This window comes from Embiotoca jacksoni, unplaced genomic scaffold (assembly GCF_022577435.1).
Source record: "Embiotoca jacksoni isolate LCO1_2020_lvr unplaced genomic scaffold, fEmbJac1.0.p SCAF_48, whole genome shotgun sequence".
NCBI lineage: Eukaryota > Metazoa > Chordata > Actinopteri > Embiotocidae > Embiotoca > Embiotoca jacksoni.
The window spans coordinates 1907432-1925718 of NW_027185401.1; the positions used below are offsets into that span (position 1 = coordinate 1907432).

The 18287-nt window shown below is 40.4% G+C and overlaps 2 protein-coding genes and 1 gene segment (V, D, J or C); 1 reads left to right on the forward strand and 2 right to left on the reverse strand.

The window, feature by feature from the left end:
• Positions 1 to 2961: 2961 nt before the first annotated feature.
• Positions 2962 to 8319, reverse strand: LOC138210778 (immunoglobulin lambda-like polypeptide 5). 2 transcript variants are annotated; one of them, XM_069170098.1, is made up of 4 exons: positions 7605 to 8319; positions 5695 to 6003; positions 5504 to 5578; positions 2963 to 5267 (listed from the first exon to the last, which is right to left on the reverse strand). In XM_069170098.1, the coding sequence occupies exons 1-4, from the start codon at positions 7723 to 7725 to the stop codon at positions 5152 to 5154; spliced, it is 621 nt and encodes a 206-aa protein (XP_069026199.1). In that variant the 5' UTR covers positions 7726 to 8319; the 3' UTR covers positions 2963 to 5151. The 2 variants fall into 2 exon arrangements, with proteins under 2 accessions (XP_069026200.1, XP_069026199.1); XM_069170099.1 differs by lacking the exon at positions 5504 to 5578 and having other exon boundaries at positions 2962 to 5267; positions 7605 to 8317.
• Positions 8320 to 8762: 443 nt separating this feature from the next.
• On the reverse strand, positions 8763 to 9089 carry LOC138210701 (Ig kappa chain V-V region HP R16.7-like). The segment is given in 1 exon segment: positions 8763 to 9089. A coding segment is annotated over 1 exon segment (327 nt).
• A 6743-nt stretch (positions 9090 to 15832) lies between these two features.
• The window catches only part of LOC138210754 (immunoglobulin lambda-1 light chain-like), a 91397-nt gene continuing 88942 nt past the window's right edge, over positions 15833 to 18287 (forward strand). Inside the window, exons 1-4 of one of the 5 annotated variants that reach the window (XM_069170056.1) lie at positions 15833 to 16123; positions 16460 to 16724; positions 16818 to 17624; positions 17755 to 18205. In XM_069170056.1, coding sequence (XP_069026157.1) covers positions 18061 to 18205 — 145 coding nt within the window. In that variant the 5' untranslated portion in view covers positions 15833 to 16123; positions 16460 to 16724; positions 16818 to 17624; positions 17755 to 18060. Of the gene's footprint in view, positions 16124 to 16459; positions 16725 to 16817; positions 18206 to 18287 lie in introns of all 5 variants that reach the window. The other 4 variants (XM_069170055.1, XM_069170053.1, XM_069170054.1 and 1 more) reach the window with 4 other exon arrangements.

Consider the following 18287-nt stretch of genomic DNA (forward strand, 5'->3'; position numbering starts at 1 on the left):
GGACAGATAATTAATATCTTAATGAATATTAACTGTTTGATCACCTCAGTAGTTTTGAGTCAGCTCTTGAAGTTTTGTAAAAACAAGATTTACTTTATTTTAAGTTTCAGTAAAAATTTCATATTTTTTTAAAGAATTTTAAAGAAAATATAGATTTATGTTAATTTGATCAGACAGTCAATAAATAGCTTAATTGTTAACATTACATTCTTGTTAACTATTTGTTATATAAAGGTACAACTTTAAGATGGAAATACATCAACAAAAATTTAATAAATATATGTGCATATATATATTTCCAAATGTAAAAGGTGGTATTTAAATGAACACATTTTATTACTTGAATTTTCAATTTCAGAATAATGTCTTACATAACACTACTTAAAATTGTTATGAAATATAATTATCTAAAATGTATTGGTGTTTTGATGTGTTTAACAGTTAAAGTTAATGGTGCTAAATATTTAAAGTGCAACGCAATGTTTTAAATCAAATAACAATGTTTCTTTCTTCAGAGGCAACTACAGAAACTTTTATATTTACCTTTATATTGAAGAAATATTTTCCATTGACTTCATGTAAATTTCATTAAGTTACATTAAAGTATTTGGTAAAATAATAACCGTGCAAATAAATCTGTAACATGATTTAATGTTTCAAACATTTTCAGTCTTCTACATGTGACACTTGAATACATGAAGTGATGATTGTGTCTGATATGAAGGTGAACACAGTATGTAGTGAACTTTGTGCTGTATTGATGAGTAGTTTATTGATCAGAGTCCATGTAGTTTCCAGGATCAGACTGAATGCAGTGCTGGAAGATGCTGTTGACTGTGTCACTGTGTGTCTGTGCTGCTTGTTGCTGCTGTCAAACTTCAGATAAGCCGGTGGTGAAGCCGGAGGTAATCATATACCCAGCAGCATGCAGAGCCCACCTGGAGGGGAGGACCTTCCTGCTGTGTCTGGCCTCAGCCATGTTTCCTCCTGAGGTCCAGTTCTCCTGGAAAAGACAGAACAAGAACGACTCGCTGGAGGAGCTTCTCTCTTCTGAGGGAGAACAGCTGGAGCTCAGAGAGCCGGGACGCACCGCCTCCATCAGGGTGGTTGATCAGGATGATCTCCACACCTTTAAATACCACTGTTACGTCAAGCATGAGTGGGACACAGTGAAGAACCAGACAGAAGAAGGTAATGAAGGCTTGGTGACTGTGTTCAGCAGGGATTCAGCTTCATGTGGAGACTCTGTCAAAGAGGACGGACATGTCTCACTGCAGCTCCAAACATCTGTCTCCATTTTATTTGAGAGGTTCCCTCCAGAGACAGAACCAACAGACCCTCCATCTCTGCAGCAAGCTGACTGTAAGATCACCTGCTGTCGGTGTAGGGGTCATATTAAAGCTTGGTCAGGTCCTGAAGGGTCTTTGAGCTTTCAGTCAAACTGTAGTGGACATGTGTCTTCTTGCAAAACTGGTCGTCCCGCCAGGAAAAGTTAAAGCGACATAAAAATGAATGATACCCTAAAGAAATGTATATATTTGAGCAGACTGTGGAGAGATGAATGACCTGTCTGTCTGTCTTTCTGTCTGTCTGTCAGTGTCCTTCCAGTCTCTGCGCAGGGTGAAGCTGCTCTGCGTGTTGTACACAGTGCTGATAGTGAAGAGTCTGGTGTACTGCTGTGGACTTTCTCTGCTGACGAGCCTGAGAAACAAGAGACCGTCCACCAACTGAACACATGCTCACTGACTGTTTTCTGCTCGTCTTTTACCACCAACAAATATCATCAACTCATCTAAATTTTTAACTTTGATCAGTGTTCAGAAATCTTAAAATGGGACGAGTGTGGTTGGTTGAAATGTGGAGTTAGATACAGTTGGAGAAGTTTGACTTCAATTTAATTCCAAGTTTAGACGCTTTATTTGCTGCCTTGTTGATGTTTTAGCACTTAATATTTCTTTCGCCTCGATCTTACTTTTAATTATTCTCAGCGTTGTAGGTTCCTCTCATTTCTGCAGTACAATATTCTCTATAAACTGAAAAATATCATTGTTGTTGTTTTTATCTATGCTTGTAGTAGTTTACTGTGATTGTACAAAAATGATCTCACATCCAAAACTTAAGTAAAAAAAAAAAAAAAAAGGCTGATACGGATCTCGCTCTTTCTTTTGTCTTTTCAAACAGTTATTCTAAACATACAAAAACACAAATACACATAAATCTTTAAAATTATTGTCCCTCTGCTCTGAGTGTTATTTTCTAATTCAATAATAAAGAAAATTCGACTATTATCTGTCAGGTATTTTTAACAGTATATCTCTCGTTTTTCATATAGTAACCTCAATTAGGAATAAATCAATTATATTTTCTAACTTCACAAAATTAAGTTTTGAAGAATTTTTGCAAATGATATAAACTGTGAACAATCACAGCCTCAATAGTTTAACTCTGATTTTAAATAACATTTAATACATTCTCACAGAATGTCCCGAAGAAAAGCTAAAAGAATACAAATAAAAATAAACATCAGGGTCAACAACGTTAAATACATATCTTCGTTTTGTTTGATTGTAGATTATCTTTTATAACTGTCTTACAGTGCGGATGTAAACCTCTACGCTGATGACACTGTTGTTTACACGAGTGAACAAACAGCAGGGGGATGAAAACATGATGGGTGGTTTTAATCTTTTCATGAATTAGTTTCATTTAATATATTCATGCAACACATTTCAAAAAAAGGAAAACACAAACTGGCAATTGTGTTTTATAGGAAACTACTGACAACACTATTTCCAATAAATTTCTTAATTTGAAATATACTAAAAATTACAATCTAAACACGTTAATTACATATGATCTTTCCATAAATGTTTTAAAATATGTTTGTACGTTATGGTCTTTTCTCAAAATGTCTTGATAAACTGTGATTTTGACTCAGATCAGAAAAACTCTATGACATAAAATAAACACCGACCTCATGAACCCAACTTTAATTGAGATTTACTGCATCTTTGTAACTTCCATTTACACTGTGAATACAGATCAGATACAAAATCACATCAGTGTAGCATTGATCCCAAATGAAGCGAAAATTAATTAATAAGCTTAAAGATACATCATAATGCCAGAATCATGTGACACGTCATGAGTGAAACACAGACGGCTACAGCGGTAAAATTTAACATGAATTTCCCGGAGAGAAGTGGGTCAAAGTGTGCTGTGAGGTGAATTAATTACATTTTATTGGATTAAACTCACTAACATGCACAGACTCTTTTGACGGGTACATTTCTTTATTTTTAGTAGCACCTAAAATAATGAGACCTGAAGTGAACCAACACCGAACAAGTTCCAGGTTTTGTTAACGTGTGAAACGTCATGACTTGTTTGTCTCAGTGGTTTGTGTTTCTGTCTCTGTGGTTTGTGCGCTGTTGCTCTTTGTATTAATAGCATAACCTTATTAACAGGTTTGACATGAACAAAAATGCCATGTCACCAATACCTCACTCCAAGATTCGTCACTATTATTCTCCAAGATTCATTTTTAGACTTTTTCTTGTCATTTCTATCAGACTAAAAACACTGTAAATATCGGGTCATAAAAAGAGAGCAGGAAGTTTATGGTCTCTGCTTTTACTCCGTCAAAGTTCATTTCTCCGATCTCAATTGACGGTTTGAGCTGTTTCTCTCTTCGATGAATAACACAGCTCCTTCCTGGAATCATTCTTCCACCGGAGTGAACGGTTGTAACTGTCAACGTCTTATTAAACCCACAATGTGGAGGCTGCAGAGCAGAAACCCCCGCAGCCCGTCTGCTGCAGGAAAGGAAGTTTTCATTAGCAGTCAACAGTTTTTTTTTTTGGTTTTTCTAACCACAGAGAACAGATTCATATCTGCAGCTGTTATGAGCTCCCCTCTCTGTCGTTGGTCTTCCTTCTTTACTCGAAATAATTTTTCCACTGCGCCCCCCCGTCTGCCAAGAGTTGAAACTGAACATGATCGCCCACCTGAATCTCGGGGCACGTTAGTTTTACACTTGACATTAATGCAGAAGTACTTCGGTACATCACAAAATGACCTGGAGGTTTTTACACCTTTTTATAGTTAAATTATGAATCAGCAGAACAGGAGAGAACGTACACGTATACGAAAATTAAATTACCCCGCTGTCCGAGCTGAATCACATGAATATACAACAAAACAAAAACAAAAAAAAGGAGAAATTTACGAAGAAAGAAAATGCAACACGAGAAAATTAAACTCAATCTACTCTAATTCAAGTTATCGCTATCAATGAGTGATTAAGATTCATGAATTAATTGACCCAGTAAGAGGAACATCAAAGTGCACTTTCAGTTGTCAATTTTAAACAAATTCACCTCATAAGTTCCACTGACACACCAACCTACTGGGAATTAAACTGATTCTCTATTACTAATAAACACGCCCTTCATTTCTTCAACATTCAAACTTCAGCCCTGTTTTATCAAAAAGCTGCATGATTGTTGTTTTTGAGCATTTGTAGCTTCAGAGCAGCTCAATCTGCTGTATGTTCATGTGTGTAAACAACAGTGTCATCAGCGTAGAGGTTTACTTTGACACCGACACAAGTTAAAAAAAACTGATTCATACACAAAATAAATGATCAGGAGATGCAGAACTGAACCAGCTGGATCTCACACACCTGCTTGTTTAGATACAAAAAAAGGAATGGTTTGTGTTCAGCTGTACAATGATATTCGTATCAGCCTGAATGTTTTTCTTTTTTTTACTTCAGTTTTGGATGCGAGAGAATTTATATGCAATCACAGTAAATTACTGTAAGCAGAGACCTGAAACAATAATGTTTTTTTGTTAGTTTATTGAGAATATTGTACTGAATAAATGAGAGGAACCTACAACCTACAATATTTAAAAATAAGAACAAGACAAAAGAAATGTTAACTGCTAAAATACCAACAAGGCAGCTAAAAATTCAGCTTAATTTCACGTTTTGTTTGTCACACTTTAAGTTTTTAAAAACATTTTCACAACTCTATCCAAGTCCACATTTAAACCAACCACACGTCAAAAATAAAATTTCAGAACACTGATTAAAGTTATATTTAAGATGACCAGTCAGCGAGCATGTGTTCAGTTGGTGGACGGTCTCTAGTTTCTCAGGCTCGTCAGCAGAGAAAGTCCACAGCAGTACACCAGACTCTTCACTATCAGCACTGTGTACAACACGCAGAGCAGCTTCACCCTGCGCAGAGACTGGAAGGACACTGACAGACAGACAGAAAGACAGACAGACAGGTCATTCATCTCTCCACAGTCTGTTCAAATATATACGTTTCTTCAGTATATCATTCAATTTTTAAGTTACTTTAACTTTTCCTGGCGGGACGACCAGTTTTACAAGAAGACACGTGTCCACTACAGTTTGACTGAAAGCTCAAAGACCCTTCAGGACCTGACCAAGCTTTAATATGACCCCTACACCGACAGCAGGTGATCTTACAGTCAGCTTGCTGCAGAGATGGAGGGTCTGTTGGTTCTGTCTCTGGAGGATCGGTGGTTGCTGGAGCTGGAACCTCTGAAATAAAATGGAGACAGATGTTTGGAGCTGCAGTGAGACATGTCCGTCCTCTTTGACAGAGTCTCCACGTGAAGCTGAATCCCTGCTGAACACAGTCACCAAGCCTTCATTACCTTCTTCTGTTTGGTTCTTCACTGTGCCCCACTCATGCTTGACGAAACAGTGGTATTTAAAGGTGTGGAGATCATCCTGATCAACCACCCTGATGGAGGCGGTGCGTCCCGGCTCTCTGAGCTCCAGCTGTTCTCCCTCAGAAGAGAGAGGCTCCTCCAGCGAGTCGTTCTTGTTCTGTCTTTTCCAGGAGAACTGGACCTCAGGAGGAAACATGGCTGAGGCCAGACACAGCAGGAAGGTCCTCCCCTCCAGGTGGGCTCTGCATGCTGCTGGGTACATGATTACCTCCGGCTTCACCACCGGCTTATCTGAAGTTTGACAGCAGCAACAAGCAGCACAGACACACAGTGACACAGTCAACAGCAGCTTCCAGCACTGCATTCAGTCTGATCCTGGAAACTATATGGACTCTGATCAATAAACTACTCATCAATACAGCACAAAGTTCACTACATACTGTGTTCACCTTCATATCAGACACAATCATCACTTCATGTATTCAAGTGTCACATGTAGAAGACTGAAAATGTTTGAAAAATTAAATCATATTACAACTTATTTGCACGGTTATTATTTTACCAAATACTTTAATGTAACTTAATGAAATATAATTAAATTTACATGAAATCAATGGAAAATATTTCTTCAATATAAAGGTAAATATAAAAGTTTCCGTAGTTGTCTCTCATAAAAGAAACATTGTTATTTGATTTAAAACATTGTGTTGCACTTTAAATATTTACCACCATTAACTTTAACTGTTAAACACATCAAAACACCAATACATTTTAGATAATTATATTTTACAACAATTTTAAGTAGTCTGTTATGTAAGACATTATTCTGAAATTGAAAATTCAAGTAATAAAATGTGTTCATTTAAATACCACCTTTTACATTTGCAAATATATATATGCACATATATTAATTACATTTTTGTTGATGTATTTTAAAGTTAAAGTTGTACCTTCATATAACAAATAGTTAACAGGAATTTATTGTTAACAATTCAGCTATTTATTGACTATGCGATAAAATTGATATATATCTATAGTTTTCTTTAAAATATTTTTAAAAATATGAAACATTAACAAACTTAAAATAAAGTATAATATTGGTTTTCCAAAACTTCAAGAGATGACTCAAAACTACTGAGATGATCAAACATTTAATACTCATTAAGATATTAATTACCTGTCCAAAACAATTAACAGAAATGTTTACTTTATTATTAACAACAGGATTTCATGTGAACAATGAAGCTACTAATTGATGATTGATTAAAAATGTTACTTTTTTTAGTTTTGTTACATAATTGTTTTTTTAACGAAATTTTAACTTAACACAAAATACTATATATATACACACATATATATATATATATATATATATGTATATGTAATAAATAAAATATATCTTGTTTTTCCAAAACATCAAGAGATGACACAAAACTACTGAGATAATTAAACAGTTAATATTCATTAAGATATTCATTAACTATCCCACACGATGATTTAAAACGTGTACTTTCGTGCACATTTAGAAGAACAATACAATATTAAATTGAATTTACCTTAAATCTCATCTTGTTTTCAAAAGTCAAGTGATGATTTAGAACTACGCAGATAATCAAACACTAAATATTCCTACCAAAACTAAAATATCACTTTTTGTGGATAATTTCATTCTCACGCAGAGAAAAAGAAAAAGATTTAGTTGTTATGGGAGATTCAAACATATTTTCAGAGATTATAGATTTTTTCTTATGTAACAATGTCTGCAAGATAAATTCTCTGCTATCTGTTAAAAAAAAATAACCTGTGAAGCCCGAAGCAGCAGAAACTGACTTTAAACACATTTTCAGTTTCTACAATAAAATAGCTGAAGCAAAATAAATGTTTGTTCTTACCTGTTACATACAGTTTAGTTCCAGAGCCAAAGATCCAAACCTTCCACAGTGAAACAGACTGATACAAAATCCTGTCTTCTGCTGAACGTGTCAGATGAAGTGAACGAGTCCAAAGTGTCATATTTCAGCTCCATGATGTGTTTCTCTCAGGTTCATATCAACATGACTGTCTCTTCTTCTGATGGATAAGATGGACGTGAGGTCACAGTGACCTTGACCTTTGACCTCGACCTTTGACCTTCCAGTCAGTTTATCGTTGTTGTAGTGAACCTTTGTGTAACATGTGAAGAAACTACCTCCAGGCATTCATGACATATTATATTGATGAGGATGGGTCAAAGTGAGCTGACAGTGACCTTGACCTTTGACCTGTGACCCCCAAAATCCTTGAGTACAGGTGCTGATTTTATCCAAATTTTAAGAAATTCCTTCAAAGCGTTCTGAAATTCAAGGTGACAAGAATGGGATGACGGGATAGGAAAGACAGGAGGTCACATTAACTTTGACCTTTGACCCTTGACCACCAAAATCAAGTTGTAATTCATCCTTTCGCCCGGTAAACGTTTGTACCAAGTTTGAAGAAGTTCTCTGGAGGCATTCTTGAGATATCGCGTTCACGTGTCAGTGAAGGAACCTGAAAACATAAAGACTCCCGTTATGGTTGTCGCTAAAAAATAAGATTTAAAGTATTTATATTTACAGAAGATGCAGCCTGTGTGTTCAATAATATAGTCACAGACTCTGATGTAAAACTACGCCACTTTTCTGAATCAGCACTTTTTATTTGACATTTTAACCCAACTAATGGTTCTTTAATTTCAGAAAATAAAAATGACAACAAAAATATTTCTGTGATGTGCAGTTTGCTGATTATCAAAGGAAGTGATGGTCGTACTTCAAAAAAAGGTCCCAGTTAAAAACAATAATTCAAATTCATGCAACTTTACCATCAACTTTCTCTTGTTTTTATCTTGAAAGCTGCTGAAAACAAAATGAAATAAATCTAAAATAAGTTCTGACAGCAGTAAAGAAAAACTTCCCTCAGCTCAGTCTGTTTGTGAGATGGAGGTGAAATGTGAACCTGAGCTGTGGTTTACTGCTCTCTTCCTGTCACAAACACTGTTTGACATCTGCTGGTTTTTGTTCAGGCTGCAGGGATCATTTCTCACTGTGGGTAACATCCTTCCCACAGGAGCAGTAGTAGGTGGCTGAATGATGGAGTTTAACGTTCTGGATCTGCAGCTCCCAGCCGTTCCCTTTATTCACTGAAGAGAAATCATCTTGCTGAGGATGATTGTACTCTGAATCTATTTCTCCATCTCTCTTATCAATATCAAGAATCACTCTGAATGTTTCTGTTTCTTTCTTCTGGTACCAGAACACATAATGACTAACACACTGGTGAGTTTGTTTATAGCTGAATGAGACTTTGTCTCCAACTTTCCTGGTCAGAGTTAAATCATCCTGAATGAGCTCTGCTGCCATGGCAACCAGCGCTGTGGAGACACGGACGGACAGATGAAGGTCAGCGTGACGGCGTTAGTTAAAGGTGAAGTTTGCCGGCTCCCGATTGGCTGGAAAACACTCACCTGAACACAGACAGCACAGAGCAGCAGCCGGGAGGAAAAACATTTCGTTTCTTCGGTGCGGCGGCGTTTCCTTCTGGTGAACCTGGAGAGAAGTGACGCTCCGACGCAGCCGAGGACGAACGAGGACGAGCCGTGAGAGACCAGACGAGGGACACGTGGTTTCTAACAGGTCCTCAAAACCCTCCCATCAGCCCCTGCAGCACAAAGATAAGACTGCTGCTGCTGATTGACAGCTCGGCTGAAGCTGCTCGTGAGGTTTCATCGTCTGGATTTGAAAAAAAAAGAAAAAAAAATCTGGGTCACATGATGCAGAAACACTGAAAAACATTCAGGTTGGTGGTGAGTTTATAACACGGACTGTTATCTGATGTTTAAAATACAAAACTACAAATCCTCACAGCTCCTCAGAAACTGATTGAATTGAAGGATTTAAATTGATTAAATAAAGTAAATTAAATTCTATTGATTTGAATTCTTTTCTCTCTTCTAACATCACAGATTTTGATCGTCATGTTGTTCACGTTGTTTCCACGAAACAAATATTTTCCCTCAGATTCAGTCCGACATGTTTCAAACTTTATAATCTGCTCTCACATTTTAAATAAAGTTCTGTTTTGATTTATGAGTTCGTGGAAACGAAGCCGTCAGAGATTCTGCTGGAAACAGAGTCGACTGCAGCTTCTTCTTTTTTTTTTTGTCTCCTCCACCTTCCAGCTGATGTGAAATTCATCTCCAACGAGTCGTCTGGATCTCGTTGTACTTGCGGTGACTCGCCTCAAGATGGCGCCGCCTCTCTTTGCTTCTTTGTTGAAGACACAGACGGCAACAAAAATCCTCCTGATGATAAAATATCAGTGTCGCTGCTCATTCTGTCAAATCCATCACATAAACCCAGCGGAAGTTTCAGCTGGAAGTTGTGAGGTTTTACATTTAAAGGGATAGTTTCCTCACAAATGTTCCAGTTTTGAATGAAAGCAGTTAAAATCTGAAACAAATATTTTCCCCCAGATTCAGTCTGACCAATAGAAACTCCCGTCTCCAGCGTTGGCCCCGCCCACTACATCCAACTTAACCTTCAACAATGCTTTTGACTTGAGAGTGAAGGTTTTAAATTTGCAGCCAAAAGAATTCTAGTTTCACGAGCAAAATTCTTCATCTGTGACCAAAACTAACAAAACTTTAAGAGCAAATTTGTTGGCAATGCAATAATTTTATTCTCAGTTTATATATGTTTTACTTACAAACTTGATTTTTGATTGCAGTGCCAGAAATTTGCTTTTAAAACTATTATTTCTTTTGCTTGCATTATAAAGACACAAAAATACCCTTTATAGATGTTAATGTTCGCCAGCAGATGGAAGTAGCGTCAACAAGATCTCAATGAAGGCCGCTGTGCTCCTTTACAACAGTTCGGTCGACCCAGTCGACCCAGCGAGACCGTTGGGACGGACGTTAGAAACGCAGATACTCAATCGATGCTACTTTTATTTGTATTTTCAGGTAAGAAAATGACTAAACACTCGTATTAAGTTTGTTCTTGTTCGATATGCCGTCTGGTACGTTTGGTTGTCCAAGACGGGACTCGTGAATGTTTTTTTTGTTTGTTTGTTTTATCACTGTATGATATTTAGATGAAGGTCAATGTTTTAGTTTCCTGTCTGTTCCAGTGACAGAGAAGCTGATCGTGTGACCTTCAGGAACATGTTACATTTTCCACAGTAAACCTGCTCTGTGAAGGATTTGAACTGCTTTCATTCATAACTGGAACATTTGTGAGGAAACTATCCTTTTAAATGTAAAACCTCACAACTTCCAGCTGAAACTTCCGCTGGGTTTATGTGATGGATTTGACAGAATGAGCAGCGACACTGATATTTTATCATCAGGAGGATTTTAAGTTAAAGGTCAGACAATGGACCGTAATTTTTCCACGTTTCTGGCTGGGGCCATTGTTATTGTTTACTCTCGTGATCAGCTGATCGCTGAGTAGGCCCCTACTGCTGCTGCCCGGAGCGAGGCCTGAGATCCCGGACGAACTTCGGAGAAGACGTCGGGGTTGCAGAGCTGGAGCTAAGCTGAAGGCGAAAAGGAGGAAATATAAACCAGCGGTACCGGAGATCTTAATGGGGAACGTGAGGTCGTTGGCCAACAAGACGGACGAGCTCGGCGCGCTGGTAAAGACCCAGAGAGAGTACCGGGAGTGCAGCATCATGTGTTTCACCGAGACGTGGCTGCACTCACATCTCCCGGACCGCAGCGCGGCCGTACCCGGCTTCGGGACTGTTCGGGCGGACAGAGACGTTGTTCGGAGCGGCAAGAAGAAAGGTGGAGGGATTGCAGTCTATGTGAACGAGAGGTGGTGCAATCCCGACCACGTGTGTGAAGGAACGTTTCTGTAGCCCGGACATTGAACTTCTAGCCGTGGGGATGCGCCCGTATTATTTGCCGAGGGAGTTCACGTCCGCCATTGTTATCGCTGTGTACGTTCCTCCATCAGCTGACGTAGAGGCAGCAGTGGACACCATCTACTCCACCGTGTCCAAACTGCAGACTTAGCATCCCGGTGCATGTTTGGCAGTTACTGGAGACTTTAACCAGTCTGGATAAAGTACTGCCAACTTTGCACCAGTATGTTAACTGCCCCACAAGGAACAATAAAACTCTGGACTTACTGTATGCTAATGTCATGGATGCATACAGTACTACTGCCCCCCCCCCCCCACCCCCACCCTTGGTAGATCAGACCACAACCTGGTCCTGCTGACTCCCAAGTATGTTCCCCTGGTGCAGAGGCAGCCTGTGACCACCAGGACTGTGAGGAGGTGGACACAGGAGGCTAAAGACGCCCTGCAGGACTGCTTTGAGTCCACGGACTGGGATGTGCTGTGTGGACCACATGGGGAGGACATCAACAGCAGGACGGACTGTACCACAGAATACATTAAATTCTGTGAACACACCACCGTACCATCCCAGACTGTACACTGCTTCCCCAACAATAAGCCGTGGATCACCAGTGACCTGAAAGTTCTTCTTAAAAAGAAGAAAGCAGCCTTCAGGTCTGGGGACAGGGAGGAGCTCAGGAGAGTGCAGCGCCACCTGAAGGAGAAGCTCAGGGAGTGCAAGGACTCCTACAGGAGGAAGCTGGAGGCCAAACTCCAACAGAACAACGTGAGGGAGGTTTGGACCGGTATGAAGGAGATTACTGGGTTCAAGGGGAGAGGGAGACAACCAGGGGGACCACAGTTTGTCCGTCTGGGCAGTGTGCTGTCTGATATGGTGGTCAGTGGTATTGGAGCTCCTCAGGGAACTGTTCTGTCTCCTTCCTGCTCATCTTATACACAACTGACTTCCAGTACAACTCAGAGTCCTGCCATCTGCAGAAGTTCTCTGATGACTCTGCAGTGGTCGGTGTATAAGGGATGGACGGGAGGACGAGTACAGGACAGTAGTGGAGGACTTTGTGGAGTGGGCGGGAAGAAATCACCTGCTCCTGAACGTGGCCAAGACCAGAGAGATGGTGGTCGACTTCAGGAGGAAGACGACGGCTCCACAACCGCTGAGAGTCCTGGGAGAGGAGGTGGACATGGTTGAGGAGTACAAGTACCTGGTGTCTCCATGACAACAGACTGAACTGGACGACCAACATCAACGCTGTCTACAAGAAGGTGATGAGTCGACTCTTTTTCTTGAGGAAACTTCGATCCTTCAATGTGTGCAGCAAGATGTTGGAGATGTTCTACCATCTGTTGTGGCCAGTGCTTTGTACTTCACTGTGGTCTGCTGGGGGAGCAGCATTGGAGCCGGTGACACCAACAGACTTAACAAACTGGTTAAGAAGGCCGGCTCCATCATCGGCTACAAACTGGACAGCCTGGAAAAGGTGGTGGAGAGGAGGATGTTGAACAAACTATTATCCATATCGGATAATCCTGACCACCCTCTCCTGACTTTGAAAAGTCAGGCAGAAAAGCAGGTACAGTTTTTCCAAAAAATTACGAAGCACTCAGAGACTGTCACGCTTGCATCGTATCAACTGGCTTGGAACATTGCATGGGCTAAAAAGCCATACAATGAAGGGGAGTTCGTTAAAAAATGCCTCAGTGACGTTGTTGAAATCTTGTCTCCTGAAAACGACAAACTAAAACGAATGGTATCAGATGTCCAACTGTCCCGCCACACTGTTGAACACAGAATATCGGACATTAACACGGCTGTTGAATCACAGTTGCACTCTGACCTTCAAGCATGTGAGTATTTTAGTGTCGCATTGGATGAGAGTTGTGACATACAAGACGAGCCTCAGCTGGCAATATTTGCACGGTCTGTGTCAAAAGATTGTGTGATCAAAGAAGAACTCCTTGATGTTGTGCCATTAAAAGACAGAACCCGTGGCATAGATGTGAAAGAAACAATGATGGCTGCATTTGCGAAAGCAAATCTGCCCGTACCGAAGCTAACTGCAGTAGCCACGGATGGAGCGCCGGCCATGATCGGATCTGTGAACGGACTTGTGGGGCTGTGCAAAGCTGACCAAACATTTCCCGAGTTTTGGAATTTCCACTGCATCATCCACAGGGAGCAACTCGTGTCTAAATCATTGAATTTAGACAACGTCATGAAGCCTGTGGTGGAAATCGTCAACTACATCCGCACACATGCGTTTAACCACAGGCAATTCAAGAATCTCATCGCTGAGCTGGACCAAGGACTTCCAGGTGACCTGCCGCTGCACTGCACTGTGAGGTGGCTGTCAAAAGGCAAGGTGCTCGCTCGCTTCTTTGAGCTTTTGGATGCCGTGAAACTGTTCATGGAAGAGAAGGACAAGGACTATCCCGAGCTCTCGGACGTCGAGTGGATTATGGATCTGGCCTTTTTGGTCGACATGCTGTGTCACTTGGACAGACTGAACCTGACCCTGCGGGGTAAGTTAAAAATGCTGCCTGACCTGGTGCAAAGTGTGTTTGCGTTTGTCAACAAACTGAAGCTGTTCAAGGCGCATATTCAAAAGGGAGATTTAACGCATTTTCCCACTCTGCTAAAAGCCAGCGGGCAAGTCACCAGCGCCGCCCTGAATAAGCAAAGAGCCGGATATGCAACACTGGTTGAAAACCTGCACGAAAGCTTTGTCATCCGGTTCCGTGATCTACAACTGAAAAGGCCACAGATTACGTTCCTCGTCGACCCATTTAATGCGGAGACGGACTGTTTGAAAGCCCCGCTAGTCACAGATGAGGCCGCGGCTGAGTTGGAGATGATCGATCTTTGTGAGGAGGACCAACTGAAACCTGCTTTAAGGGAAGGGACCATTGAGTTCTGGAAAAGTGTGCCAATGGAAAAATACCCCAATGTCAAACGGGCTGCGCTTAAGATACTGTCAATGTTTGGGTCAACATACGCCTGCGAGTCTGTGTTTTCTACCCTGAAACACGTGAAATCAAAGCATCGATCTGTTCTGACTGACACCCATGTGAAAGAATTGCTTCGAGTGGCAACAACAGAATACAAGCCAGATTTGAAGAGGATTGTTCAAGACAAGGAATGCCAGAAGTCGCACTAAGCAACATGCATAGTAAGTGAAAAACGCTATTGTAAATTATTATGTTTTTGTTTGTGGACTTTGTTGAACTGAGAGTTTGTGTGTGTGAGACAGTGCACACAATGTTCATTGTTGAAAATGACTGGCCTGTGGTCTTAGTACTGTAGGAGTCAATTTCTGTCATTATCATGTTGGTGTGTGACATGATAATGTCACACAATAAATTTGGCTGAGCAGAGGTGTGTGTGTAAGAGGAAGGGATGGGGTGATGTTCATGTGTGCCCATGTGTATGATGTGGCTCTTTGCGGTAACACAGTAAAAAATGTGGCTCTTAGTCTCTGACTGGTTGGCCACCACTGATCTAGTTTCACCGGTTATCTCCTTGACTTACGGACATTCACGAGTCCCGTCTTGGACAACCAAACGTACCAGACGGCATATCGAACAAGAACAAACTTAATACGATTGTTTAGTCATTTTCTTACCTGAAAATACAAATAAAAGTAGCATCGATTGAGTATCTGCGTTTCTAACGTCCGTCCCAACGGTCTCGCTGGGTCGACTGGGTCGACCGAACTGTTGTAAAGGAGCACAGCGGCCTTCATTGAGATCTTGTTGACGCTACTGCCATCTGCTGGCGAACATTAACATCTATGAAGGGTATTTTTGTGTCTTTATAATGCAAGCAAATGAAATAATAGTTTTAAAAGCAAATTTCTGGCACTGCAATCACAAATCAAGTTTGTAAGTAAAACATATATAAACTGAGAATAAAATTATTGCATTGCCAACAAATTTGCTTTTAAAGTTTTGTTAGTTTTGGTCACAGATGAAGAATTTTGCTCGTGAAACTAGAATTCTTTTGGCTGCAAATTTAAAACCTTCACTCTCAAGTCAAAAGCATTGTTGAAGGTTAAGTTGGATGTAGTGGGCGGGGCCAACGCTGGAGACGGGAGTTTCTATTGGTCAGACTGAATCTGGGGGAAAATATTTGTTTCGGATTTTAACTGCTTTCATTCAAAACTGGAACATTTGTGAGGAAACTATCCCTTTAAATGTAAAACCTCACAACTTCCAGCTGAAACTTCCGCTGGGTTTATGTGATGGATTTGACAGAATGAGCAGCGACACTGATATTTTATCATCAGGAGGATTTTTGTTGCCGTCTGTGTCTTCAATAAAGAAGCAAAGAGAGGCGGCGCCATCTTGAGGCGAGTCACCGCAAGTACAACGAGATCCAGACGACTCGTTGGAGATGAATTTCACATCAGCTGGAAGGTGGAGGAGACAAAAAAAAAAGAAGAAGCTGCAGTCGACTCTGTTTCCAGCAGAATCTCTGACGGCTTCGTTTCCACGAACTCATAAATCAAAACAGAACTTTATTTAAAATGTGAGAGCAGATTATAAAGTTTGAAACATGTCGGACTGAATCTGAGGGGAAATATTTGTTTCGTGGAAACAACGTGAACAACATGACGATCAAAATCTGTGATGTTAGAAGAGAGAAAAGAATTCAAATCAATAGAATTTAATTTACTTTATTAAATGAATTTAAAAACATTTCAGAGTTCAATCAATTTCTGAGGAGCTGTGAGGATTTGTAGTTTTGTATTTTAAACATCAGATAACAGTCCGTGTTATAAACTCACCACCAACCTGAATGTTTTTCAGTGTTTCTGCATCATGTGACCCAGATTTTTTTTTTTTCTTTTTTTTTCAAATCCAGACGATGAAACCGCACGAGCAGCTTCAGCCGAGCTGTCAATCAGCAGCAGCAGTCTTGTCTTTGTGCTGCAGGGGCTGATGGGAGGGTTTTGAGGACCTGTTAGAAACCACGTGTCCCTCGTCTGGTCTCTCACGGCTCGTCCTCGTTCGTCCTCGGCTGCGTCGGAGCGTCACTTCTCTCCAGGTTCACCAGAAGGAAACGCCGCCGCACCGAAGAAACGAAATGTTTTTCCTCCCGGCTGCTGCTCTGTGCTGTCTGTGTTCAGGTGAGTGTTTTCCAGCCAATCGGGAGCCGGCAAACTTCACCTTTAACTAACGCCGTCACGCTGACCTTCATCTGTCCGTCCGTGTCTCCACAGCGCTGGTTGCCATGGCAGCAGAGCTCATTCAGGATGATTTAACTCTGACCAGGAAAGTTGGAGACAAAGTCTCATTCAGCTGTAAACAAACTCACCAGTGTGATAGTGTTAATGTGTACTGGTACCAGAAGAAAGAAACAGAAACATTCAGAGTGATTCTTCGTATTCGTAGGAGTGATGGAGAAATAGATTCAGAGTACAATCATCCTCAGCAAGATGATTTCTCTTCAGTGAATAAAGGGAACGGCTGGGAGCTGCAGATCCAGAACGTTACACTCCATCATTCAGCCACCTACTACTGCTCCTGTTATAAGTCTGGTACCCACAGTGAGAAATGATCCCTGCAGCCTGAACAAAAACCAGCAGATGTCAAACAGTGTTTGTGACAGGAAGAGAGCAGTAAACCACAGCTCAGGTTCACATTTCACCTCCATCTCACAAACAGACTGAGCTGAGGGAAGTTTTTCTTTACTGCTGTCAGAACTTATTTTAGATTTATTTCATTTGGTTTTCAGCAGCTTTCAAGATCAATATTTTTGTTCTCATTTTTATTTTCTGAAGTTAAAGAACCATTAGTTGGGTTAAAATGTCAAATAAAAAGTGCTGAGTCAGAAAAGTGACGTAGTTTTACATCAGAGTCTGTGACTATATTATTGAACACACAGGCTGCATCTTCTGTAAATATAAGTACTTTAAATCTTATTTTTTAGCGACAACCATAACGGGAGTCTTTATGTTTTCAGGTTCCTTCACCGACACGTGAACGCGATATCTCAAGAATGCCTCCAGAGAACTTCTTCAAACTTGGTACAAACGTTTACCGGGCTAAAGGATGAATTACAACTTGATTTTGGTGGTCAAGGGTCAAAGGTCAAAGTTAATGTGACCTCATGTCTTTCCTATCCCGTCATCCCATTCTTGTCACTTTGAATTTCAGAACGCTTTGAAGGAATTTCTTCAAATTTGGATAAAATCAGCACCTGTACTCAAGGACTTTGGGGGTCACAGGTCAAAGGTCAAGGTCACTGTCAGCTCACTTTGATCCATCCTCATGAATATAATATGTCATGAATGCCTGGAGGTAGTTTCTTCACATGTTGCACAAAGGTTCACTACAACAACGATAAACTGACTGGAAGGTCAAAGGTTGAGGTCAAAGGTCAAGGTCACTGTGACCTCACGTCCATCTTATCCATCAGAAGAAGAGACAGTCATGTTGATATGAACCTGAAAGAAACACATCATGGAGCTGAAATATGACACTTTGGACTCGTTCACTTCATCTGACACGTTCAGCAGAAGACAGGTTTTTGTATCAGTCTGTTTCACTGTGGGGGGATACGACTACTACTACATCTTTGGCTCTGGAACTAAACTGTATGTAACAGGTAAGAACAAACATTTATTTTGCTTCAGCTATTTTATTGTAGAAACTGAAAATGTGTTTAAAGTCAGTTTCTGCTGCTTCGG